Raw genomic sequence first — 27,919 nt, forward strand, 5'->3', positions numbered from 1 at the left:
AGAGTGATGAAACGGGTCAGTGGAGTGCTGGTGTTATTTACTGCGACTGAAAGCCACGTCTCTTTTGTTCTGCTGTCTGTTCAGTATTGTAAGAGCACTTTAGTTTTATGATCGCATTGTTATTACTTTAACCTCTTTGACTGACTTTTTGTTATTCTGCTCGGTATCAGAGCAAAGAGAAGCGTAACACCTATGTGTTAAGTGCTCTTACAATGAGTTTCATTTGTTTGTGTGCAGCTCTGCCGATAGAAACGTGAACGATAGTGCAACGCGAATGACAACAAGAGCGCAAAGACGAACGTCTGATAGTCTCCAGTGAAACCTTTTTGGCATGAAGTGAACATTTTGGAGGTCACAGTCATCCATGTCATAATGCAGCATGGTGATTTGAAGATGAAAAGTGATGTTGCCACCTGGCTGAGGTGAGCTTAGAGTTTACATTGAACTGCTGTTGAAAAAGCATTTAAACGACTCTATTTTAACATCAAAATCTAGCATTTTAAAGTGTTGAAACAAAAGTTATATGTAACTTGGGCCTAGTTTAGGACCTCTCGTGTGCTATCATATCACGCATTCTGATGTATTTCAAGAGTCCTCTTTTTGATTTTTTTTTACCATCTGGATAGAAGAAAAATTCCATCTGTTGCATTATAAAAATATTTTTTAGCCTGTTTCACAGTTCTGTTATCTAATCCAAACAAAATGGTAGCTGGGGATGATAATCTCCTCGCTATCAGTGATATTTTTCCATATTTATACTACTTTCTATGATCTAAGATTTTCAAACAAAATAATTTGTTTATATATTTTTGGTGTTATTCAAAAAGAGTTATTCATAATTCTGGAAATACCTTCAGAAGATTTGTAAATGTTGTTGAACGACCTTCTGGGTTTTTAAAGAATTACTAAACTCTTTAACTCACATTTAACCAAATTCAGCCCATTTTTATCTTCTTTTGAATGATTACCGGAAAGTTTTTGTCTAAACTGCGTCTAACAGAAAGATTTTGTTGATGTTAATTTGGTAAAGAAAAGTCTGAAAAGTACATGAATACCAAACACATTACAGTACGTTATCTGATTGGGGCAAAATCTACTGAATTAAACTATTAAAAACCAAAGTGATGGACGCCTGCGAGCGCCTGCTGAGTAAGAGGATGTGCACTTTTGAAGAGAATTTAACAGCTCTTCAAACTCTAATTACTAAATGAACAAAGAAAATGTTCTCGTACCGCTCTGAGGATTGAAACGGCTTCTTTGCTGAGCCACACGGGGTAGAGGACGTCGTCGTGGAGAATCGACTCGAACAAGTCGTCTTCGTTATCCGCTTCAAACGGAGGCTGTCCGGCCATCATCTCATACATCAGCACCCCCAGGGCCCACCAGTCCACAGAGGCTCCGTACTCCAGCTCCTGCAGGATCTGAATCCAACAACAGGACAGGGTTCAACATGGAGGACCGTAAATACTGTAACACAGGCCCATCGGGGACGAGGACTTGATTAGAAAAACTCTACAGATTCCCGGTCCACAGTTCTCGGACGACCAGCGAGCTGGAAATACGTCACCCCTCTGGCTCACACATGTTTTGTAAAATTGTCATGTTTGTGCACAAGAAAATCAAACACTCAACTAGCATTTTAACAGAATACATTTTTATGTTAACCCCCTTTTGGTGGTTTAAAACAAAAGATATTTCACAGATTCCTTTACGGATGAAATAACACATGTAATGGAAGAAAAACTGAAATTACTAAGGAGCCACATCAGGATGGTAAAATCCAATCAAGGGAATAAACTGCATTTAACATTTAGTTTACTGAAAGTGAAGAAGCAGTAGAAAAAAAAGGAAAGGGAAAGTTAGCTGAAAAATGTTCCTAAAATGTTTCCGATTGATGTAAAAAAGTAATTGTGCTGAAAGATTTTGACCCATCGTCCCCCATATTTAAGTACATTAACTGCAGCTGAAGAATGTATAACTTATTTGATTGATAAGAGGATTAAAGGGCAACTGTTAAAATAATGAAATATTCAGAGTAGTTTTTTAACTAAAAATCTAAGATTTCTATGATAATATGAACAGAAAATAACATTTCAGCTTTAAACTGACAAAACAAAACATCTTCATACTGTTTGTTGAAACATATTTTCTGACATTGTCTTGACCAAGTGATTCATCCATTAATAGCATCAACAGATTAATAGATAATGAAAATAATTGTAAGTTGATGCTCCACCAGTAACATAAAACTGTACTTCAGTAAATGTACTGAGACGACAGAAGAGCCGAGGGAGAATCTAGAGCAGCCGGGAGAATCTAGAGCAGCCGGGCAGAACGGGCCGTGGACGGCTCCGCTCACCTCAGGGGCGATGTAGTCCGGCGTGCCACAGAACGTGGTGGTGGTCACTCCGTTCTTGATGCCTTCTTTGCACATGCCAAAGTCCGCCAGCTTACAGTGTCCCTCTGCATCCAGCAGGATGTTATCCAGCTTCAGATCCCTGGGAGACAAAGACAGAGAGAATTAGCACCATCTGGTTTCCATAACAGTTGGACTCGCTGAGAGAAGTGAGCATGCGAAGTGAAGTCAAAAAACAAATGGGAGAATCTCCACGAAATGCAATTAAAGTGTGAAACGTGTTGTCATGCACCCTCCAGCGTGTTCCTGGTGAGATAATCGTTTGTGAAGTTCCTTAATAGTCCTCGAGTTCTTCAAATAAGCTCACAGAATCTGAATATTATGAAGAATCTATTTGATATTTCTAGCGTTCTAGTTTTCCCGAAGCAGTCCTTTGCTGAAACACATATCGAATACTGGGCCGGTGTACCTGTAGATGACCCCGTTGCGGTGCAGGAACATGAGGGCGGAGGTGACTTCGGCGGCGTAGAAACGAGAGCGAGGCTCGTCAAACTTCCTGGATCGCTGAATCTGGAACATCAGGTCTCCTCCGTTCACGTATTCCATTACAAAAAACAAACGGTCCTGCAGAGCGGGAGAGAGAGAGAGAGAGGTATGGGTCAGAGAAAACAGAGATGAGCCATCACACCCGCATGTGTGTGTGTGCCGTTTGGCGGTCCTACTCGTGTCTGGAAGCAGCAGTAGAGCTGGGTGAGGTAGGGGTGTCGGCGGGCGAGGGCCAGGATGCGCTTCTCGGTCATGGTGCAGTCCACGTCGTCGTCCTGCAGGATCACGTCCTTCTTCAAAACTTTGACGGCGTAAACCTCCTCCGTCCCCTTCAGCTCCGCCAACATCACCTGTTTGACAGATGGGGGGAGACAGGGAGGAAATGATCGTTATGCATGAATTCTGCATCACAAAACCTTCGTCAAATCAAGACCGCAGAGGGATGACTTGATGGACGTTCGGGGGACTTACTCTCCTTTTGGCTCTGTTTTGGTCTCCCCTTTAGCAGCTAAATGTTCAGCTGCGAGTTGCTAATTTTGTCTGTCAGCTGCTTTGTGCTGTTCACGCGCGTTCTCATTCCCAGAGCGTCAAATACCGACGCTCTGTCCGGCCTCTCGGCATCCGATACCCTTCCACGACTGTATGAGACGCACCGGGCTCCAGAAACGCATAGTAACTACAATGGAAACTGATCCGTAGACCCTCAAAGAAAATTCTCCGGGAGTGCAACGACTTTGTATGAAGATCAGAAATACCCACACGGGGTGAGCGGGTCAAACAAAACACGTGACTTTCAAACAAGAGGTCGCCGTTTGTGCCCCGTCTGAAACCAACATCGAGTTACAAACAGCTGTTCGTGTCCCGTAAGTTTGGTTTCAACTTTAGTAACAAAGTCATTTGAACCCAAACCATGATTGACGCCAAAGCGTCAATATGTGACGAATTGGGGTTGAAACGTGTCGACTGTTTTATCATTTTATTTCGTCGTTGCTGAAAACAGCCGCTAACGAGAGTGAGAGTGAAACAAAACAGTGAAGTTGAGAGATGCTGAAAGGCTCAGTTAATATAAAAACATTGATTAGCTTTAATGTTATCCCCTTACTGCATGTGAGATAGATAGTTTCACCATTTTGTTCGTTAATGTTTTAAAACTAAAGTAATAATAGGAGAGGGTCTGAAAGGAAATGTGTAAAAGAAGCTGCCTCCATACAACATAATTGGCATGTGTATTGTTCTATTCTGGTCCCTAAAAACACTGACGTCTCTTCTGAATAATGGGAACTATGATGAACAGGGTGTCAAAAGAACAACATAAACACCATGTTTCAATTATGAACATAATGAGCAGTAAACAAACAAACACTGTCAAACGCCTCCACTGCGGCGTCGCACCTTGCCAAAGCTGCCTTTGCCGAGAACCTTGATAAAGTTGAAGTCCTTGAGGCTCCTCCTCTGGATCTGTCCGTTCTCCCTGCCTGCCGACGAGGAGGACGAGGAGGAAGAGGAGGTGGTGGAGGAGGAGGAGGAGTGTTGGGGTCCCTGCTGGTCGAGTGACAGCGCGTCCTGCAGGCGATCTAACTGTGCCAAGTCTGTGGGCGTCAACAGAAAAGCAGATCCGACATTAGCGAAAACAAGCCGACTGTCTTTTTTTCCTGTTTTTTACAAATGTTGCTCATTATTTGTGACTGATTTACTTTTCAATAAACTTTAAAATGATGATCACATCCTCTGTTGAAAACCTGTGATGACTTATAGAGTTATATTATCTCTGACCAAGGTGATTAAATAGCAGCAGTGCTGTTGCTGTTGTTCATCAACGTTTGGCTCCATGAAATAAAAATGGGAATCTTTCCACGAAAAGAAAGTTAACTTTCATTTCTCGGCTTGCAAAGTGTGAGATGACTAACTGTGACAAGCAAATGGCGGTGGGCGGTGGGGGAATCATTCTTAGATAATACGTTTAGTCTTATATACACACAAGGACAATAACACATTCAACTACTTACTTCTTAAAAGGAGCAACAATATTATTCCTGAAATGGAAATACTACCTCTTACTGGTAAAATTAACACATTAAAACCACATGCTGCTAAGAACTCATCTCGAAGGGCTTTGAAATGCCTGTTTGTGTCAAATCTGTGTTTTCTGACAGTGTGTGTGTTGTGTTCAGTGTTACCCTGCTGTGAGGGGGAGGTGGGGACAGCTGGCTGGATGAAGCTGTTGTCCTCCGTCTGGGAGAGCTCAGGAGGAGACTGGGGAGGGTCCTGCCCTGGAGTCAACTGGGGGGAGAGAGAGAAAGAGACAACATGACTGAACTCTTCAAATCAGAGAGCCCAATCTCAAGCTCACAAAACCATGAATTGACTTTTAAATACTAAACAACTGCCGACAGAAAGAGCAGAAAGTCCAGCCGGTCAGAGGCAGGTACGAGCTCCACGAGGCTCTGATCAGGCGCAGTGCATTTTAACAGCCCGCCGACACTTTTTGTAATTGTTTTAAATGAGAATGAAGCGTTTTGTGTGAAGCTTTTGAGTTAGTGAGCGCCTCACGTTTTTACAGGAGCTCCCTGAACACCTCACGTTGAAAAAGATTCAACTCAGAGCATGAAAAGTGCCCAATGTATTTCGCGTTTTTTTTCCCATTGTGGTGACTTTAGCTGGATATCTGGAGGTAGCAGTTGACAAATAGTTTATATGATCTGAACAGAAAACAGCAGATAAGTTGTTTTCATTCACTTAAACTGTACTTTTAACTATTAGGTAGCGTATAGTTCATGGTTTGCGTGAAGCTATCGTTAGATGGTGGCCGAGCAACAATAATAATAAAAAAAGATGCAGCATACTAAAAGAAATCAATCAGAATAATGAATAATAATATTGAGTAGAACCTCCTTTTAAAAAGGAACAAATCCCCGATTTTTTATCTCTGGTTTGAACTGCAGAATCCGATTCGACAGGCACAGTCCTTGTGTGATTTTAATGTTGAAATAAAACCTTAATACAGTGGAAACCGCTGATATGGATCAAGTGTGTGTCTTTGTTTGTGTTGAATTTGTGAGCCTCTGTGTTGTCTTGTTAGTACTTGGCAATGTCTCCTGAATGAGGATACCATGTATTTTAATATTCTCACTCATTCATTGTTTGTGCACGCGTTGTAAAAGCGTCAATATTTTTATAACCTTGTATATTTAATCTTATTTCTGTTTTTATGTTTGTTTTGTAACATCTGCCTCTCGGGACTACAGATGAAAAATAGCATCCTGGCTAACTCTGGCGCATTTACAGAAATGTTTTATTAATGTGCACTGTCCCCTTTTAAAATAAACCATTAAAAAAAAAAAACGTGGGACAGAATCACTCAAATCCAGCTTAGTGTTCATTTAGAAGAAAAAAAAACTCAAACGACGAGAAACTCTCATGGGCTGGAGAAAAAAAAACTGTGGTTGAAGCCGCCCCCGTTAGTTATATTGATAATGTGTGTAGGGTCATTTAAAAACTGTTTAACTGATTCACTCATAGTAACCCATTTGAAACATCTTCCTCGCTTACCTTCCTCCTGCGCAGCGCGGTGTTGGAGATCTTGTCCGGCGTGACTCCCAGGTCGGCCAGGACCTTAGCGATTCCTCGGGCGTCCACACCGCAGTTAGGAGCTACATTGCTCTCACACCGCCGGTGCACATTCATCTTACAAACTGCAGGACAAGAAAAGCACATGGAAATGGTTCGGGTTAAACTCAGAAGGCTTTCTGGCTCAAACGCTGGACTTTAAAGAAAATGTTGCCTTGTAGTTAAAGACATCAAGCTGCGCTGGAAGGTGAGATCAATAGCAAACAGGTGTCCATCAATAGACTGTAGAGTGTAAAAACCTCCCCGCTTGCTCATGGTATTTTACTTTGGCAAACATTGTTTAGTAATTATATCAATTATTTAAGATAAATTCATCCCAGCAGCAAGAACACAGGTATGTTGTTTTTGGAAAAGTAGTTTTTCCAAAAATACACGTTGCACCATGATGTCAGTTATTGAACGATATCAAAGTACAGGAGTAACACGGTAAACATCATCTTGGGATGCTATTGCTGCAACTAATGATTTATTTATCGACGAATCTGTTGATTATTCTCTCAATTCGTTGCTCAGTGTATTAAATGTCACTGAATAGTGAACAAATAAACGTCCATGAAAACTGAATTGGCATCTACACTACATTCATTTCAAATTATTTATAAAACAGAAAAAAGCACAAAATCCTCTCATTTGAAGGGCTGCAGCTTCCTAAAATCAGAAAATATTTGACATTTTTGCTTGATTGAACAATTATTAAAATCAATAATTCATTAAAGAAAATGTTCATACACCTAGACAGATACTCGTGGGATACATATGGCTCCAAGAAGTATTCCCTTTCTTCTGCAGGACAGAAAACACATCCTGTTGGTATTTATTATTAAACTGTTAACTGGGAAAATGTTTTTAATTTCATTGTGACTTAACACCAAGTCAAAAAGACACTTTCATAAAATAAATTGATATGTATTTATTTATTTTAATGAATTAATTAGTTTCTTTGTTCACAGCCTTTGACTTTAAATACTGTATATGCCCATTTAGGCTTCACGGGGGTTGCGAAACACAAGCACCTCTAAATGTCCCATGTGCCCCGGCACTCTGAATTTCCCACTGCACATGAACTCACCTTTGCACTGCAGTCCCTGCCTCATGAGGCCCCACAGCAGGGAGCCGCAGTGGTCACAGAAGGTGGGGACCTTGTAGTTGTGGATACTGAACTTATGGGGCATGTTAACACTGAACCGCTGTGAGCCCACCTACAGAGGGAGACACACACACACACACACACACACACACAAACAGAGTGTTACAAAGAGGTCACTGTTGCATTATTAGAGAAATAACACAAGTGTTGCATGTTACCTTAAGTAACACAGATGTATTCACAAAAGACCTGAATGGTGCCCATATTCAGTTTTTCCTACATGATTATAAATGTTAAAGAAGACATATTCTTCTCTAAACTAATCTTTCATTTTGACCAACAATACACTGTTTGTATGTACCTCTTCAGGTGTGTCCTCCTGCTTCTTCATACCGGCACACTTGGTGATGATGAGCTCATGGCAGCGCTTGTGGACGACGCACGTACACACTGCAAGCACAGCATTAACATGAGGCGTTCACAAATGTTCAATCAGGCGTTCACAAATGTTCAATCTTATCAAATACATTTTGGTTTGGCCTGTAAAGTCAATATGTGATGCTATCACTAATGATATCCTCGAGATTAGATGGACCAGGAAGAGTAAAAGGTATGTTCTCGAGGGATTTCGATGCAATATTGTTGCACCTAGTGATGCATCGATTTGATACACTGATTTAATATCCGAGCCAATACTGACCTTATTAAGGCGGTCGGGTAGCGGCTGAATGTGACTGACACCGTTTAAAAGTGGATATAAAACGGTATCAGATTCATACTATACGCCGGTCACTCCCAAAGACTCAAGATCTGCTGAGTGAAGTGTCTTTAAAACGTGCATTCTCTCTACTGACCAGCAGGGGGGCGACTCCTCCGGTTGCAAAAATAAGTTATGGTAACTTCTGTTCATTGATTGCAGGGGAAAAAAACATGACGACGGCCGTATTCCAAAATGACGATGCCTAATTTCATCGATTTATACATAGTCTTACAATTGTGGTTCTAATATCGAAAGACTAGTGTTCATTTCTTTTGTTTTACTGGTGAGAAGAAAGATCAGTCTGTTAACTCTTTTATCTTGTGTGTTTATTTGTATCTTCAAGTTGTAAAGCGCTACTACGACTACAAATTTCCCCTTGGGGATTAATAAGGTATCCATCTATCTATCTATCTATCTATCTATCTATCTATCTAAATACATTTATCTGCTTTTTAGTTTACATTAAATGTTTTATTAGCGTACAGCTTGTCCCGCCTTGCTCCAACGTTACGGCTGTCAGATTGAGTGGTGACAAGCTCCTCTGATTGGTGCTCATGGTGAAAAAACAATGTGAAACAAATCTATGGCCCAAGTAGGTAACACAAAGCAAAGGAGCGATGCTAGTCCGTCATACAACGGTGGTTAGAGTGCTGATATGTTCTCAAGATATTGTGGTCATCTGGAAAAAAAAGTTTAAATCGTTTTGTTGTTGTCACGCTGGGATGAAGCGCGCCCTGGAGCCATGTGGATACAGGGCCTTTTTTTATTAATGATGCGGAAATGGCAGGAAAAAATAGTCAGGTGCTTTCATTGAGGAACAAATTCGCTCTTCTCGTGATTTATAGATCAGGCTAATTTTGAGATGGGTCACTATGGTTTGTCAGGAAACAAGTTTGGGAAACACCGCCCCTAACTCTCCGGACAAAACATTCATATCGGACGACCCAGTAAAACATGGATAACAATGTTTTTAAATGAATAATTTCTACAACATCCCAATATGATTAGTGATATGATTGTAATTCCTGAGCAACAAATGAGTTAAGTAGCACTTTGACTGCCAGCTGAATGTTTAGGATGTTTGCTTCCACTGAAGAAAACAGGCTCAGAAACTGTAAAACTGAAACGATGTTCATGAGCATTTTTAATAGCAGATGTTGTTGGTGTAATGCAGGTCATCTTTGGCTCTGGGTGAAGGTGGCTTGAGACCAAATCACAGCTGTCATTCAGCAGCATGTAATCCCTCTTGAGTTCTCGTGCTTAAATAATAAATGATGTGCAGAGAAACTGGAAGCCGCCAGAGAAAAGTACTCACCCTGACATTGGTATCCCTGCTTCCCCAGCACGCCCCTACGAGATCACACACACAGGAGGTTGGTTGAAGGGAACACGACAGCAGGTACATTGTTGGGTCGAGTGTGTGTTTGTGTTGCCTACCAGATAAAATCTCTGCAATGTGAGCAGTAGGTTGGCTGTCTCAGGTAGGTGGCCATGAACTTGTGTCCATTGACTTGATGGACGCGTCTTCGGACGGCGCCTTGTCGCCGGCGAGGGCCGATCCTCTCTCGAAACACCCGCTCCTCATTCTCGTTGGTCCCAGTCGCTGTCAGGTGAACACACACAAGTTCATCAACATCAAGACATTTCGGACCATTTGTGTTGCTGAGTCAGATTTAAATGAGCGTTCACACACATTTAGAGCGATGTTTTCTCACCGCCCATTGGTTTAACTTTCTGAGACCCTTTGCACAATTACGGATGATTTGCATCCTGTTGATTGAGATGTTTAATCAGTCAACAGCCTCTCATCTTCATCTTCATCACCCCCCACCCCCATCCCTCACTCTTCCTCACACACAAACACCCCACACCTACCAGATGCCTATGCATACGTATGTGTGTATGCTATTTATACCTTTATGTGTGGGCACTAAAATGAAGGACAGCATATTAAAATACTCCTCCTCCGCGAGCACCATAAAACCAGCCGTTCCCTTCCTCGCTGCATCTCCCTGGAAAGATAAATGCTTTCCGAGGGTAATCTTAAAGCAAGAGAACCACCTCCACACACACTCCCACACACACACTCCTTCCCTCCGCGCTCCTGTCCTAGTTTGCCTGTCTTTCACACTCCTGTCTCTCTCCTGGGTGCGTTATAGATGTGGTTACTGTTGAGTTCGATTACAGACAGGCTGTCTAGGGACCGTGTGTGTGTGTGAGAGGAGGAGTGTGTGTTTCTGTGTGTGTGTGTGTTTCTGTGTGCGTGTGATGGTGGTGTCGGTGAGAGGGGGGAGACAGCTTAACAGGCCATTACTGGGATCACTTTGTTTTACATAATACATCATCCATCTGTCCTGGACACACACGCACACACACACACACACACACACACACACACACACACACACAGAGGTGATGAGGCATAACAACAGTCAGGAGCGATCGTCGTGGAGACAGACGTACTGGTCATCTGAATGACCAACTGGGAGACGGCCGTCCAATAAACACACACACACACACACACACACACACACACACACACACACACACACACACACACACACACACACACACACACACACACACACATATAGACAGACAGAAGATTCAGATTAGACAGAAATGTGGAGAAGACCAGCAGACAGCGAAGGCAGAGGAGGATAAAAAAGCTGAACTACAGATGGTGATTAAAACAAATGTTACGTAAACATTTATAACAATACAACCGCGGCCGTTATCCACCCGCTTCTCAAGTGATTGTAGTCTATAGATAATCTGTTGAGATTAAAGGTGATCTAAACCAGGAACATACAATTTCTCATTATTGATATGTGTGTGCAATATTCAATTAAGTGCTTTGAGGTATTGAAATTGTGGATGAAGTTGAAGCAGCTGTGAAATCATCTGTGAAATAATCTTTCAAGATTTAATGAAACTAAAAAGGTAGAAAAGGCTACTCATTATTATTAAGGATACAACAAACAATTATTTTATCAATTAAACTGCAGATTTTTTTTGGATTCATCAAATATAAAAAAATAACATAAATAAAAGTAAAAAATGTCTCCCAGTTTTTTAAAATATAAGGTCTTTAAATGTCATATTTCGTTAGTTCAAACCCCAAATATATTCAGTTAAATCTTCATTGTTAGTCGATTAATCACTGCAGCTCTAATTATAATTATTATCAATATCATGAATATATGATCAACTTGTAGGGAATACAAATTCTGCACTGAATCTATGTCAATAATTGCCAAGCACATAGTATTTGTTAAAGGTAATTAACTTAGATAAATATAAGATATTGCATTGAAAAATAATAATGATTTTGTTAAAAAAAAAAACATTTCTCTGGTCATTTTTAAGCTTTCATTCATGAAGGCTATCTTTTCAGCTCTGAGGAAAGTGAATACAAGATTTAAAGGTAACAGAAAAGGATGAAGAAACAGAGAGGGAGAGACTGCAGATGGTCATATTAGGTCAGATTATTGTCTCTGTTTTCTTCCTGAGAACAACAGATGTTCAAGGACAGGAGAGGAGAGGAGAGAAGAAGAGAAGAGAGGAGAGGAGAGGAGAGGAGAGGAGAGAAGAAGAGAAGAGAGGAGAGGAGAGGAGCAACTCTTTCCAGCCTCTGAAGCTGCAGAGAACAGATTGCACCAGGGTAAAAAAAAAAAGTCTGCTAAAAATACCACCTCTTCCTCTAGTTCTCACCCTCCATCTCTCCATCCCTCCTATCAGCACACACACACGTGCACACACACACACACACACACACACACACACACACACACACACACACACACACACACACACACACACACACTTGTTTTTATCAGCATACATTAACATCACGAGTACTCATGCCAGCTGAACTCAGGGAGGAAGTTCAGGAGTGGGTGGGGAGTGGGTTGTGAGGTCACCACAGAGTGTCCAATCATCGATGAGGGCTAGACACGGACGCCTGAGTCTGCATATGTGTGTGTGTGTGTGTGTGTGTGTGTGTGTGTGTGTGTGTGTAAGCCGTGGCTCAATCTCACCTACTATTTTAAGAATCTACTCCCTCTCTCTTCACCCTCTACTGCTCTCTTCATCCGTCGTTATACAGAGAAACTATACTGCTGCATAGACATATATATATTTACTGGAAAGTAGAGAACAGTTTCTATTTATAACCAGGTGTGAAGATACCCAGGTGCAGGTGAAAACCACTCTTATCGGGCAGCATGTGACTGAGCGTGTGTGTGAGGACAGGGCTAATTGAGAGAGCTGTTTCCATGTTTAATGAGTACAAACAAATTGAGGATAAGAAGGAAATAGAGAGCAAGAGAGAGGAGGAGAAAGTTCTATGAATTCTGTTATGTAACTTTCTAAGAAAACAGGAAGTAATCTTTCCATCGCACTCAGTGTTCGTAGTCGCACACTAACCGAGGGTTTTGAGCATCTTTCAGCTCCTTGATCAGGTTCATATGACCCGAAACTGTAACGTTTCTCACTCTCGCTGCTCTCGTCGTCGGCCACAGGAGGCAGCTGTATTCAGGGAATGAAGCTTTAATAAACTGGTGCACATGGAGAAACACTTAGAAGCTACTAAAGAGACAGATATTTCCCACAAGAGTTGGGGCGAAACCAAACCGGAGCTTAAAGAGAAGTGAATATCGGACTTACTTTTGTAGGTACCAAGAACCACGACTCCTATTGTATGCTGATGTTTGTCAAATGGCTGGACGGGTAGCGGATTCCCCACAAGTTCACCACATCAACTTTACCTAAAGCTGTACTGTCCGCCAGCACATGCCTATGTGTCTGCATGTGTGTTTTAATGTGTGGCAGAAGCTTCCTTTCACTTGTAAAATAGTGTGATGGTGTGGTGGTTTTACCTTCGGTAGAGGATCCGGACAGATCGATGACCACGTACACCCTCCCCTCCGGCTCCAAGTCAATCTGCAACAGACAAAGAAATAGAGAGAGACAGAAAGAAAATCAGTGAGCTGAACGTTCATTTCTATCCTCAACATCCCCATTTACTCCTGGAATCAACATCCTATCTGATATGTTATCTGCTTAAAATATTCTTCTAACAGGGCTCCGCATTTACACCTGGTGTTTATACGCATTCTGGTTGTCTCCAATCTGTCCTTGAGATCCGATCTCAATGTGCAAATTAGGCAGCGGGAACTGGCAGACTTCAAATATATGACATGACGTCTCTTAGCTTTTTCAAGGCTCGCTTGAAAAAGCAGAAAGACACAAAGTTAGAGGACCGCTCAGCTTCACAGCCTTCAGGAGCAATACGGGGTTCAGCATCTGGACCACGGACACTTTGAGATGCAGACTGGAGGGATTGAACCATTACTGGACAACCTGCTCTACCTCCTCAGCCAAAGTCAATGTAACGGATGAAGCTACCGTGGATTTAATTATTACAGGTGAACTATAATGTATTCATCCACCTATCTAGTGTATGTTGCAATCATTTAACAGTTCCATTTCTCCTTTCTCCTAACATTTTCATACAGAGATTAATAAGGTATAACATTAACTTTCTGCATAGTATCGTAGCGGATATTCTGTTAATATTAACTAGAGCAGCAAAAAAAAGAAAGAAGGTAAATACATTTGAAAAACGAATTGTATAAAAAATGATTTCCTCAAGAGTCAAATCCGCTTTCTTGACTAAATGTTCTTGTGCTGTGAGGAGTTTGCAGCCAACACATTTGCAGCATTGCATGCTGGACAAAGTGATGCTTGTAGAGTCTCATCCAACCTTCTTATTTTTACATCACCAGTGAGCCCAGTCCTCTCTGTGTCAACAGGAAAATTGTTTAATGGTAGCAATTGATTGACGTTAAGAGTGGCCAGAAAACAGAATAGTTGTTGGAGGATAACTGAAGGGAAGTACCTGAGTTAATCCTATATATATATATATATATATATATATATATATATATATATATATATATATATATATATATATATATATATATATGTACATACATATATACATACATACACGGCATACATTACAACTGAAATGAATGAAAGCTGATTAAATCTCCATACATTTAATTATTGTGTATTAATCATTGACATTTTATAAAAAGGGATATTTATTTACAAACATCTTGAATAACCGGTCATAATGAGTTCTTTGTGATTGAGCAGGTGTTATCAAAATGGAGGCTAATTTATTCTGAAGAAATGTTCATGCTCAAACATAATACTTGATAAGCGAACACACAATCTGCATACGCACACGACTTATTCAACAAATAATGACATCACCCCCCCCTTCAATATCCGAGTGGAGAGATTAGAGGGAGTGCAACAGAGAGCGCTAGAGAGACAGACGACGCAAGAAGAGAGAGTGAGAAAGAGGTTTAAATCCTTAGTTAAGCTCTGGGACAGCAGCAGATCCTCTTATGCAACAGTCAGGCTCGCACACAGCAAGCACACGCACACACACACACATACATGTCCATGCATTGCTGAACAGGAGACACAAAGGCCGCACAGAAGCCGGCATCAGACACGCTGCATACATCTCATGGCAAAGGCACACGATCACGTGGAGAGGAATCCAGTGTTGAGACCTGCAGCAGCACTCTGCTTATACCTGAGGTGCCATATGATCTGTCACACGAGTCGTATGACAGATCATATGGCACCTAAGTCCCTTATGCTGCACTGCAAATGTGGATTAAAACACTTTTTGGTGCATGAAAATAAAATTGTCAACTATCGCCTGATTGCGATTATTTAAGCTAACCGCGATTATTTTTGCATAAACGTTAGATTTCAAATGTTGCAAGTGTTCCAACAAACAGAAAATGGCCGAGGGGAGATTCCATTCGCTGGTTTGAGGCAAAGTTATGCTGGAGTTGTCACTTAAATTAGATAACTAACGTGAGAATGCTTGGATGAATGCGTGGTTAGCATGCCATGGTAGTGTAAGCCATGTAAGTGGTTGAGCTTTTCTTCCACTGGGTGAAGCGATGGGGTTCTTGGTGACCTTCGACCCCGGGGCCCGCTGTCCCCCGTGACTCGAGACCCCGTGCCGGAGGCCGAAGCAGGCTAAGTCCTCGTTGCATGTTTACTGTGGAAAATAAAATCAAGCAACCTTCTCCATTCATTAACAGTCTTGAACCACTTTTTTGTTACATTCAGTCAGCCAACACAAGAGCTTTAGAACATGCTTTAAAAATCTATGTGCAAATCTATGTGCAGCAGAGCGGGAGGTGAAACATTATTACAGCAAACTATTTGAAACCATCGCATTGTTTTGATGAGCAGCCAACGACATGTCGTGTCGTTGCAAAGCCAAACACAAAAGTGTGGCATCAAATAAATATAAAAAATACAATTTATTTGTTTATCGGAATTATTTGTATGACTATTTATCATCAAGTGAAATGTCAGTAAGAAAGATGACACGTCACCGTAATTTAATTTTTTACCCGATTTGCATTTTCTTGGATTCATGTATATTTAAAAAAATGTATATGTACTTTGACATATATCCTTGTACAGTGAATACCTTTGAGTTTTGTCGTTTGTATAATAAAAAATACTTTTGAAGACATCACCTTGGGCTCTGGCATGTTTTAATGCCATCTCTCCATTTAATTACTTAATGAACCAGTAAAATAATGAAAATAATCATTAGTTGCATCCCTTACGTTCAGGAATATGAAGCTAAATATAATAAAAGACACAGAGAATGTAGCACAGATGCTCATACGTGCAGTAGTATCATCCTTTTGTGACATGTATAACACATAACAACTGCGTGGGATTTGTGACCTATAAATGCCGCTGGATTCTTGATGTCTACCCTTGAAAACGATGTGCTAATCCCCAAATGTAACCTCTTGCATAACGGTGCATCTCGACGGGGATTTCCGCTGAAAGATGGACTCAGAGTGATTTGGAACAGAGTGAAGCAAATAGACAGCACCATCATTGATTTAGTGCCCGGGTTGCTGAGGTGGCATGCCAGCCCAAAAAAAGAAAAACAGAACTGCTCCCACGTCACCAATTACTGGACACTTGAGCTGTGAGTTGTCTTCAAGCTCACGCTTTCTATCCAAATCACTAAGAATTACTTCTACACAGTTTTTGAAGATACATTGCCAGTGATGAATATCAGGTCAATAAAGTCTCAAATAAACAGAATCTTTTTTATAGTAAAACATCCACTAAAACACAGGACACAGTACATTATTGTCACTATTGTAGATGCCACTCAGCATAATCACAGGCTTATTTATATTCAAGATTCAAGATATTTTTTTATTGTCATATGCACAGATAACAGACAGTTACTCCGTACAATGAAAAACAGGTTTTGCTAAATCCTCCTTACACACAGAATTACAATGAACTTAAGGTAAAAAAAATTGAATCAGTATTAAGAATGCATAACAAACATTGCTATAAATGCTAATAGTATAAGCAAATGTGTAAAATAAGGCAAACAAATATGACAACAGTATTGCACAATCAGTTTCACTGAGTGTATAAAGTGCACTATGCATTGTTACCACTATGATTTGTATGCTTGAGCAAATTAGCTCAGAGTGGGAGCACAATTAGGATAAATTCATCCAAAAGGCTTCCCATATATCCAGCGCAGCATTGATTACTGATTATAGCAACATTTATTAAGTTCATGGGAACGTGAGTGTGTTAAAAACGACAATGTTATACGACAGATTTTAGTTTTCCAATATCTAGTGCTGCAGATATTTCTATGGGTACCGTTCTACCACAGTGTAACCATGTATCCTAGCAACAGACGTTTCTATGATTGCAGTGCTGCTTTATTTTTTTGGTGGGAGCTTGCTACTGAAATTTGCTGAGAATCAATGTATATGTTCAATAAATTAGATAATGTAGACTAGAGCAAGCTGTTTGTGTGAACTGTCTCTATTAGTATTGGTAGAAAATAGTTCCACAATAGAAAATAATAATTTGGGTAAACTGACCCTTTAACCTTCACCCCTTTTTTACATTCTTTTGTGAGTGATTAATGGACAGAATAGCAGCGCATTAGGCAAACATATTGTGGCCTTGTTGTCAGTAAACACAATAACTGGGCTTTGTACTTGGGACTCGGGCTGTCACAAAATCAGATTTTCACTGTATGATTATCGCGGCCGTAAGAATTCCCGATAGCTATATGTTATCTCAATATCTATATAATAATAATAATAATAATGCTATCATTAAGATCGGAATACTTTACCCACCAAATGACCATTTGTATAATTACGCTCCCTGTGTTTGAGTGAGAGCGAGCGCTTTCCCCGCAAGCCTCCACGGGAACAAAGATTCTTCAAAAAACAGTCTCACGCATGCTCAGACAAAGGACTCGCCCGTGCAAGTTTGGACTTGTCCACAGTGTTTTAAACAGTACGATTTTAGAAGATACATGCGTCTGGTAAGTGGTGAGCATACGACTGGATAAATACGACTTACGCGGATGTTTGGCCATTTTACTTTAATTCGACCAGTCTTCTGTGAGAAATGCATGTGAGAAAAATCAAGTTTTATTAAAGAATTCAAAGTGAGTAATGGAAAATGCAAATGGCCATTGTGTGGGTAAAGTAGTCTTTTGTTATTAGATACACCTGTGCCTTTCCTGCTCTGAAAAACCAACATGTCTGCTGTGAGAAAAACTACTGGAATCAGTGTGCAGTCTCCCTCTCTGTGATTCTCACACCTCACCTGTCTCTATTTGAACTGCCACATAAGCCCAACCCCTCGGCAGGTAACTCAAGAGAAAACAAACACGAATAAAGATGTCCTATTGTCAAATTGAACATCCCTCAGGCCTTTTAATGTAATCAAGTCAAATGAGGGTTGAACTGACCTGACAAAGGTGCGTCAAATAATTTGATCATGCAAAGGTCTGTTCATTGCAGGTCAGGGTTGGGCAATGTGGCAATAGATAGCGTGAGTTTGCTATACAAGCTGCACTAATTAATATTTGTATACGCTGCTTCCAATGGATCAAATGACCAATGTGTTATAATTAATATGAGATATGTTGTGATGAACTCACAGAGCATTATCACCCGTATTGTGTTCTTCTTTTCTACCACTGTGGCCCGACACCACATAGAAAGTACTGGTGAACTCAGTGGACTATTTAGCAGCTAAAGAGACAGATATAAAGAGACAGATATTTCCCTCAGCAGTCGGCAGAGACCAAAAACAGAACTAAAAGATTATCAGGTGACCTCAGACATGATTCCAAATAAATTATAATGTTGCTCCGTAACTGCCGGTCCAGTAAATAGTCACCTTTTGGATAAAAAATTCACTAAATATATTTAAGGTGATAATATGTCATATGTCAGATGGCCAAAACTCAGTTAATATAACTTTCAATACCTGGGCTTTTATTTGGCCACTGTGGGCAAAACTGTGAATTAATGACTACTTTTTGACAATATTGCATTTACAATATCAAGCATCAATGTCATTAAGTACCTTTCAGGTATATCATTCCCCCTTTAAGCCCAGCATTTAGAATAAACTGTTTCACAATGGCGTTTCCAGAGAATGCAGTTAATTATATAAATATTTAGGGCGGCAACTAATGATAATGGTTGAGTTTATTAAACGTCAGAAAATGGTGAAATAAGGCTTGTCACAATTTCCCAGAGCCCAAATACCAAAAGATATTCAACTTAAAATTATATTAAACTGAGAAGCTAAATCATTTTTGCCTGAAAATTGTCTTAAACCATTCATCTCCTCAAAACGGTTGATTTATTTCCTATCAGCCCAGTAATAGATTAATGCCTAATAGTTAAGCACTAATAGAATGACATATACAAAGACAGAAGATTTTTATCCACATCACCACCCGTTAAATGAACTGTAACTTGACTTCGATTTAACCTGCTGCACACACACACACACAAACACACACACACACACACACACACACACACACACACACACACAGAGCTGCCCCGTACCGACAACAAAAGATGGGAGGAGAGAGAACTGGAGAATCTAGTTCGACTCATTAATCTTGTTAGTCCAATTAGGACACCGATACAGCCAGGGAGACGGATAACTTCTCAAACCCTTTTACGCGCACACACACACACGCACACACACAAACACACACACACACAGGAAGCTTGAGTGTGCATGCCTGGGGATTTTAAAATGGACTTCGGAGGGAAGTTAGCATTAAACACACATACAAGCTTAACTCTCTTGCGCTCGTCTCTTCACCACACATAAACACACGCACACACACTTCTGACAGAATGAAAACACACACACACCATATGCAGCAGCAGAGAAGCACTCAACCAAGCAGACAGGGCACTCAAAGCTTGTATTATATCAATACTGTGGAGCTAACGCCCTCCCACTCTCCGTCCATCTAGTTGGCTATCTCTGTCCAACCAGACAGCTCTCTCTGTCTCTCTCAGGAGCGTTTAGTCTCAGTGACAGCCTCCCACATCCATCTGTCAAATTCGAGCTTTGAGAAAGCTCGACCACATTCACACAATAGCATGTGCGTTTCTGTGTGTGTGTGTGTGTGTGTGCTTGCCCTTCTTTCTATCACTCAGTGGTGTGTGAGCGTGTCCGCCTGCAGACACACTCGGGAGGCCCATGCTGAGTGAGACAGCATGAGAGTCATGCATCTTTAATGTAACATCACAGATGGCTAATAATGTAAGAGGAGCTGAGCTGTGTGGCAGTGGTGAAAGGGGGGATGATGGGGGAGACTCAACAAAGCCCGCCCCCCTCTGTCACGAGTGACAGGTCCAACGGTCCAGTAGCATCAACACTAGACAGGAGGAGAATTTGATTTCAGAGAATGGACATTCCCGAACAAATCTTCCTGTCTGTTCAGTCGAGCTCAAACACAACCAAGACGAGTGTGGATCTCCAGATGGACTGGCAGACGGCCTGCTGAGCAGCCGCTGTAGATCAGACAGTCAATGCTGTTGGATCTGTCGAAATGAAAACACACTTCATGAAGACTCACGCTGCCGAAGGAAGCCCCGCTTCTAACCACGATGGGATTTCGATTGCAATCATTTTCTATAAATTCAACTCTCGGGTTGAATATTTTGTGTCAAAATAGTATTAAACAAGCTTGTGTTAAGTTTGGACACAAACTTAATTTGTTTAATCAAAAGAGAAAAAGGTGCAGTAAAAAATATTACATTATGGTCATCGGTAGTGCTGCTTGCAGCTTTCTCAAGAAACACTCACCCAAATGACTTCACACTTGACATTGAGCTTCGTCGGGTCCTTAGCAAAACGCCCGCCAAGAGGGAAGTCGATCGGATGAACGGTTGTTAAGAAAATCAAAAGGACAGACAGACAAAGACTCCCTCCATTTTGTTGGATTAAAGAAAACATTTGAGAAATAGCTTTATTACCTTTCTGGTATAGATATTAAATAAGAAGGTACAACAAACAGCTGGTTAAAATGAAAAATGACAAATCACTGTTTTATCGGAATTTTGTGTTTGACTATTTGTGAGTTGTTTGACATTTTTACTTGTGGCAATACAATACCTTTGTATTAGTATTAGTATTGATTCCAAAACAATACTTTTGTTGATACCTCAATGAACAAGTTCTTTCATAAAAAACAAACAAAGGTTTTTAAATAGTCAATGTTGACAAAACATTATCAGTTTGCAGAAGTACTCTTCCTAAAAAAAAAAATCTGTCCAGATATCAGATGTACATGGGTTTTAGTTACTTTGTGCTACAGATACTAGCCGTCAAAATCATTGGTCGCCAATACTTATTTCACCTCGTTCAGCTAAGAAAGATATTCGTTAAGATTCTAATTGAATCTAGGTTACAATTAAAATCTTGGATCACATGGTTTTAAAATTGCACTTTTCAAATCATGAATTCAGTTAATAAATCTATTGTTCATCCCTACTCTTTCCATGAATAAAATAAAAGACAAATTTGTTTACAATCTTCTTTGCGGATATGCAAAAATAGAAATACTCTAGGTCGCAGAAAGAGAGGCAGTGGGCATTTCACCTGCTGTCCTAGAGCTCTCAAATATCCTCCCATTTATTGCCGATCACAGACAACATGCATTAAAGAGCCTCCAGAATACAAACACACGCACACACCAAAGGTTGACCTGATTTGGCATCAGTGGGCAGAGCACCGTGCTTATCTTCTGTGTGCGTGTGCATGTGTGCGTGCGTGTGTGTGTGTATTGTCAGGGTGGAAACAGTGCATCTTAAATCCAGTCCGTCCTACTTAACCAGCAGGTCACTGAGAGGTGGAGCCTATGATCTCATGCAGCTTGTCACGGTTAGGGGAACTAATGACAATATATGATAACGTGATATGTTTAACTTCACTTTTAAAGGTTACAAATTTGAAAGTGTCACAGAAAAGGTCATCCACCTGTGTTTTCAAAATAGCCACAGCTTAAAATATAGGGGACGTAGTTACTGTACTACTGTAGCTGGTGAGCGAACAGCTAACAATTAGCGAGCCGAGAAAACAGTAACACTAGTCAGTCACAAAAGCTGCTGTGCTGTTAAAAAAAAAAAAAAACACTGTCAAGATGGTCTCATAATGGTCGACGTCACAAATGTGCCTGTCCATGTTAACCAAAGTTGTCAATGTTTAAGATTTGAGCACTTTTACTCCGTCCGAACCACTGGTGAGGATGAACTGATTTAAATATGAAATTAAGTCATTTTAAATGCTGGTGCGATCAGGCCTTCACATACCAGTGGGTGACCAACACTGGCCATTGTATCGCATTGCAAAAAATTGGCAATAAATATCATGTCATTCATCATAGTTATGGGCAGCCAAATGGAAAAGAAAAAAAATGTGTGAAAATAATAGCCTGGAAATTGCTACAAACAGGTTTCAATCAGTTCAATCAAATATTAACATAATAATAATAATAATAATAAATTTGGCGACATATAGAGTAGCTTTACACTGTTTGCATCTGTCATTTGGTAACAAATCTTAAACAAAAACAGGATGGGGACTGGCCTCAGATTGTAGTCCTTCTGTCATTAATCCTGGCTGCTGTAAGTATGAGCATGTGAGTGTGTGTTGATGCCAAGTGTCCAACAGCGGCTGGCTGACATCTGACGTGGTCCATGTCCCTGAGAGGAAACGTTACACTGTGTGGTCATCGTGTCTTAGAAGCTCCTCGCAGCCTCCTGCTTGATTTATTTATATGTACACACATCTTATTTCTACACCTCAGCTCCTGAGCTCCCTCCTTCATCGCCATCTTCCTCCTCGCCACAGACTTCTCCTCTTTCCCTTTTTATGTATTTTCATTTCTCTTTCACAGACCCAAATCTCCCTTTTCTTAATTTCTATCTCCTCCGCTTTCACCCTTAATTTCAAAAACCTTAATTGAAGACATTTTACACTCTAAAGACTAATTTAAAAAACTGAAATAAAGTGGACTAAACCAGCATATTTCCAAATGAAATTTTAAAAAGCAGTAGTATTCAGCATAAACATGTTTAGCTGTGGCAAAAATAAAAAAAGCAATCCAGCAAGAAAAGTAAAGGTACTAGATAGCAGCTAATGTGCATAACAGATTTGGTATCAAGAACATAAAAGTGAATGACCACAGCCAACAAACACATATTAGCTTGTTAACTGACACAAAACCAGATACCACCGCTAACAAGCTAACAAAAAAATATGAGCTGGTTAGCTGACATAACACCAGATACCACAGCTAACAAACAAATATTAGCTTGTTAGCTGACATAAAACCAGATACCACAGCTAACAAGCAAACAAACTAACCTCATCTTGCGAGCAGAATCAGATACCACATCAGATAGCGCTGACAAACTGCTATTGGTTTGTTAGCCAACACAACAATCTGATAACACCGCTAAAATCAGATGTCATAACTAACGAACTAAATTTAGCTTGTTAGCTAATACAAAATCAGGTACACAAGCTAACAAGTTAATACACTGACAATCAGTGTATTAACTTAAGATACAATATATTGTTTGCAAAACCAGATGCCATAGCTAAAGATGTGCCACTGGTAATTAAACCTTTCCTTATCAAAAATGCGCAAAATACTCATACATCATTTTGTCAAAAAGATTCCTTATAGTGACAATAATTTGTTCAAAGCTGTGATGCCTCTGAACTGAGCACTTCATTTGCCATTTGACGTCTTTCTTTGCTTGAAATATGAATATACATTTCAAATACAGTTATTTACTATAGGCATGCGTAGTATGGCTATGATATTATAGCTAGTAAGCATCACAATAATGACAACAGATGATATGAGAAGAGCGATGCTCATTACTGGATCATGTGAGGTGGCTTTTTCAAATGGTTGTGTTCCCTCCAATAAATACTTATTTTATCATGGAAGAAGGTGGCGAAAGATGATTCTGTTGCCAACTGAAAACCATAACAATATATATGAAAATGTTTTAAGCGTGTACGCAAACAACACAAGAAAACTAATGACAGATCTGTCCAAAAGATAATAATAATACCCATTTTAATCATTAGCTGCATTGTGGGCACGTTGGATTCAACAGACAGCTTTACAATAACATCTGCGAGAGCAGCCAAATATAAACCTTCTATCTAAACAGCTGATTTAGAAGTTAAAAGTAAAATCAACAATATTGTCATAATCCTTTGCTTTGCTCTACCACTGCTATACCATAGTCACCACAGGAATGCAGAGACACGGTTTTGTTTACAGTGGTGTATGGTTCACCTCTATATAAAGGCGGTGCAAGGCAATTGTATTTATACAACCAATTTCACAAGTAAACTCAATCTGCTTAACATTAAAAGGTACACATGCAGAGAAAACATAACTACATTGCAGTACGTGGCAGAAGGAGTAATATGAAAGGGCACCAATAAAAGGTATGTTGTGTCAATATTTACATTACTGCTGATATTTAAGATTTGATCTAGTGGCATGGCTTCGACAATGAGACGTTTAACTTACATAAAAAAATTGGGGTTTAAACAAACGTGTACAACTTGTTTAAACCTGACTGAAGCTTGGTGGGCCCACTACACGTCATTGTCATGTTGTGTCTAGCTCAAAGCCTGCAAACAAAATGTCCACAATTATGCTGGTGTGTAAAAGGGAATTTCCTTTAAAGAATGGACAAAGAACCTTTTACGTTTCTCTCCCTTTGAAGACCTTGAATTTAATTGATTCTGCCTTCTCAAAGATACATCAAGGCGCTGCTCGACTTGTTTTTTTTCTGTCTTCTTACCCCCCTCCGTCTCCCCATTTCTCTCTCTGGTGTGTCTGTGGGTGAGAGGCTGTCACCAAGGGGACGGGCTGTCATTGTCGCCATGGGGATGGGCTCCACAGAGCATCTCAATTACTGAGTGGGACAATTAATAAGCATCAAAGCCTGGTTAATATTTCACCGGCGGCACCGAGCAGCAACCTGGCCCACAGTGCTCGGGTCCACAGGAGATGTGTCATGGAGAGGTGGTGGAAGACAAAAGGAGAACAGGAAGCGAGAGGGTGAGAGTAGCAGTGCTGAGACGAGAGGGAAGGTGGGATGAGAAGAGCGAGGCAGCAGAAGGGAGGGGGAAGTGAAAAAGGCAGAGGTGCACAAGCCTCAGTGTTCATCTTAACGGCATACTGTCTAGTTTATGGCATCATAGTGAGGAATCTCACTCTTATTCTTTTCATACATTTTGTATTTAATCTATATCACTGGTACACCACTGACGGGGGTTTAGGGAGGCTGCACTGTGAGACGGCAATGCATCTAACAGTTTAATTTAGTCCGGACCAAAGTGGTAGAAAACCAAGTCAGACGATCTCTACTTGGCACAGTTAAAACGTACATAAAGTAGAGAATTTGGCAATTGACAACAATTTGTATAATCTATGATGCAAAAATTCTCATTCTCTTTTCCCCTCTTTTGTAGACATATCTCTGGTTTTGGGGCTGTTGGATCGGACTAAACAAAAAATATGAAGACGTCACCTTAGATCCTGTAAAATGTAAAGATGGAAATTTACAGAATAAAAATATTTATAATTAATTAGCCCTATTTATCATAAGAGTTAAAGTTACTGCCTTTAACCTTCATCCCTTTGAAAACGGCTTCTTTTTAAGGTTTCGGTTGTACACTCTGCGTTTTACCCGGATTATTTCTACAACAGGTTATTCATTTTGAAAAGGACCACAATCACTGAGAAGAAAAGAGTCTAATTCGTCAGCTCATATATCACGTGTTCAAATTCAGTCAATTTATGACAGCACTTTTTATCCGCAAATCTTATTTTAAAACGTACATATAAATTAGTATAATGTTTAAGAGGACAACTTGATTGACTACAATATTTACTTTACATAACTTTACATCTGTCACTGGAGACTGGGGAGTAAATGAAAGGAGGAGCAGCAGATGAAAGAAGAGTGTAAGGTACACAAGCGAGGCAGGATAGAGGGAGATGATGGGTAAATGAAGGCAGGAGGGAGGGTGTAAGCAAGGAAGATGAGAGGGGAATCACCGCTGGAGAGGGGAGGCTGAGGGAGACACGGGAGGCAGAAGTGGTGAGTAATGAAGTAATGGAGGGAGGGGGACGGATGGAAGTGGGAAGGACTGTGAGGCAGATGTATTGACGAGCCGGCAGGCTGATCAATGGAATGTGGTCAATCAACACAGTGATCCATATGCTCTGACCTCACTCTGGATGGCTGAGAGACGAGGTGTGTGTGTGTATGTGTGTGTGTCTATTTATATGGCAATTGTATAGATACAGTGTAGGATTACATAACTATAGATCAATTAAACCCCTCCTATCGAACCACACTGTCAAGCAACAACAAATCACGTTGTGATCTGAGAGCAGAGTCTGTTCAAACTCAAACTCGTGCATTGAGGAGTTTTTAAAACAGTATTGCCATGCTGCAAACGTGCCATTTTGACAGAAGAAATTGTAATAATGTTGTAATAAGTACAACTAACATTTACTGCAATTGATGACCAACATATTACGCTATTTTGGTGGATACTTGCATAAACTGACTCTACTGACTAACTACGCTTTGGAAAATGGACGACAGTAAAGTGCATGGAGGTAATGAGAAAAAGGACACAAGCGGTGATTTTAAATGCGTGTCCACAGCTCCCAGAAAAACTTGTACTACTTCATCAGCCTTTCATCTAGCGTAAAGCGAGACGAAAATAAAACAAAGCGTAGAAGTGAAACAATATCACATGTTAAAACTGGAGACAAACCTCACAGACCCCAAACAAATAGGTCTTTATCCCCTTACATACAGATCTACGTGTGGCAGTCCAACACCGCGGAGATAACTGACGGGAAACCGTAACAAATGAAAGGAGTCTTTCCCACCGCTGAGCTACAGTACGCGCGTCTGTCAACATGCAGTGAGTGGAAACTTGTTGAAGACGTTGAGCCAGGCTGTGGGGAAGGCTCACAATATCTACATTGTTTGTGTGTTTGCTTTGTACATGCAACTCTGCAGGGGGAAAGACATGGAAAAAAAAGTAAAAGTACTAAACACTGTAAACAACAACAGCAGAAGAATATTCAATATTGAGATAGATGGGTTGGTTATCATCCGGGAGTGACACTAAATACAGTTTCTTCATTCATTAATGTCATTATGAAATCCACTGATTTCGTAACAAGTTGCACTCATTCATAATAACAGTGTCTTGTTCATCCCAGTGAGTGTAATGCAGTAGTTATTGTATAGATTTTAAATTTGGGAGAAAGGCGTCAATGGTATCGGATCGGTGCTCAGTATGAGTGTGCCCAGAGTGTGTGTGTGTGTGTGTGTGTGTGTGTGTGTGTGTAAATTAATGAATTTTGTGAAGCAGCAAATTAATAAATTAGTCTATTTGAATACGTTAAAAACCACCAGGTTTTGGTTGAGCCAGAGTTGAGACACTGAGCAAACTGCCCGATGCCTCCCAAGTAACCACACGCAGCATCAAATATGCAAAGCAAACAATGCAACAGTAGAGTTGTTGCACCAACACATTCTTCACAAATTGACACGCAAACCTGTGACTTTGGAGACTGCGAGGACTTCTGGCCGACTGCTCTGTGGGTAATTCAGACACATTGAAACAGTCACCCATGGAGCACACATACCCAGTCCTCATAGTGCCTGGTCCCGTTCTGCAGCAGATCCTCCAGCTGGATGGTGCAATTGGCCACAAAGTCGTCATATCCGATGGGAGCATCGTGGAAAACAGACAGCTCCAGACTCCTTCCCTCGCGGACCTCAGTGCAGAACTCCTGGTGCCAGGCCGGGCTGTTGGTCTTGGTCCTGGTGGCGGTCTGGCCGAGCCGAGTCTGGTCCAGATTCAGGGCCAGGTAAGGGTCCAGCAGGAAGGAGCCGCTCTTCCCCACAGCGTGACGCAGTGCCCAAGGTGTGGGCTTCAGGTCCACTGCCTCACACACTCGCACTTTCAACAGGCCACTGAACACAGGCATGGCTGCAGGCTTCGTGTGTGCGTGTGTATGAAAGGA

The 27,919-nt window shown here is 40.7% G+C and overlaps 1 protein-coding gene across 1 annotated transcript in view; it reads right to left on the bottom strand.

Moving 5' to 3' along the window:
- prkcea (protein kinase C, epsilon a) overlaps nucleotides 1–27,919 on the bottom strand; it is a 31,174-nt gene extending 3,255 nt beyond the window's left edge. The window contains exons 1-13 of the mRNA XM_079237133.1: nucleotides 27,539–27,919; nucleotides 13,257–13,320; nucleotides 9,814–9,979; nucleotides 9,692–9,726; nucleotides 7,978–8,066; nucleotides 7,599–7,728; nucleotides 6,452–6,594; nucleotides 5,080–5,182; nucleotides 4,295–4,491; nucleotides 3,079–3,252; nucleotides 2,826–2,980; nucleotides 2,360–2,498; nucleotides 1,233–1,421 (exon numbers count right to left, since the gene is read on the bottom strand). Coding sequence (XP_079093259.1) covers nucleotides 1,233–1,421; nucleotides 2,360–2,498; nucleotides 2,826–2,980; nucleotides 3,079–3,252; nucleotides 4,295–4,491; nucleotides 5,080–5,182; nucleotides 6,452–6,594; nucleotides 7,599–7,728; nucleotides 7,978–8,066; nucleotides 9,692–9,726; nucleotides 9,814–9,979; nucleotides 13,257–13,320; nucleotides 27,539–27,883 — 1,929 coding nt within the window. The 5' untranslated portion in view covers nucleotides 27,884–27,919. The remainder of the gene's footprint in view (nucleotides 1–1,232; nucleotides 1,422–2,359; nucleotides 2,499–2,825; nucleotides 2,981–3,078; nucleotides 3,253–4,294; nucleotides 4,492–5,079; nucleotides 5,183–6,451; nucleotides 6,595–7,598; nucleotides 7,729–7,977; nucleotides 8,067–9,691; nucleotides 9,727–9,813; nucleotides 9,980–13,256; nucleotides 13,321–27,538) is intronic.

This window comes from Taurulus bubalis, assembly GCF_910589615.1.
Source record: "Taurulus bubalis genome assembly, chromosome: 2".
Lineage (NCBI taxonomy): Eukaryota > Metazoa > Chordata > Actinopteri > Perciformes > Cottidae > Taurulus > Taurulus bubalis.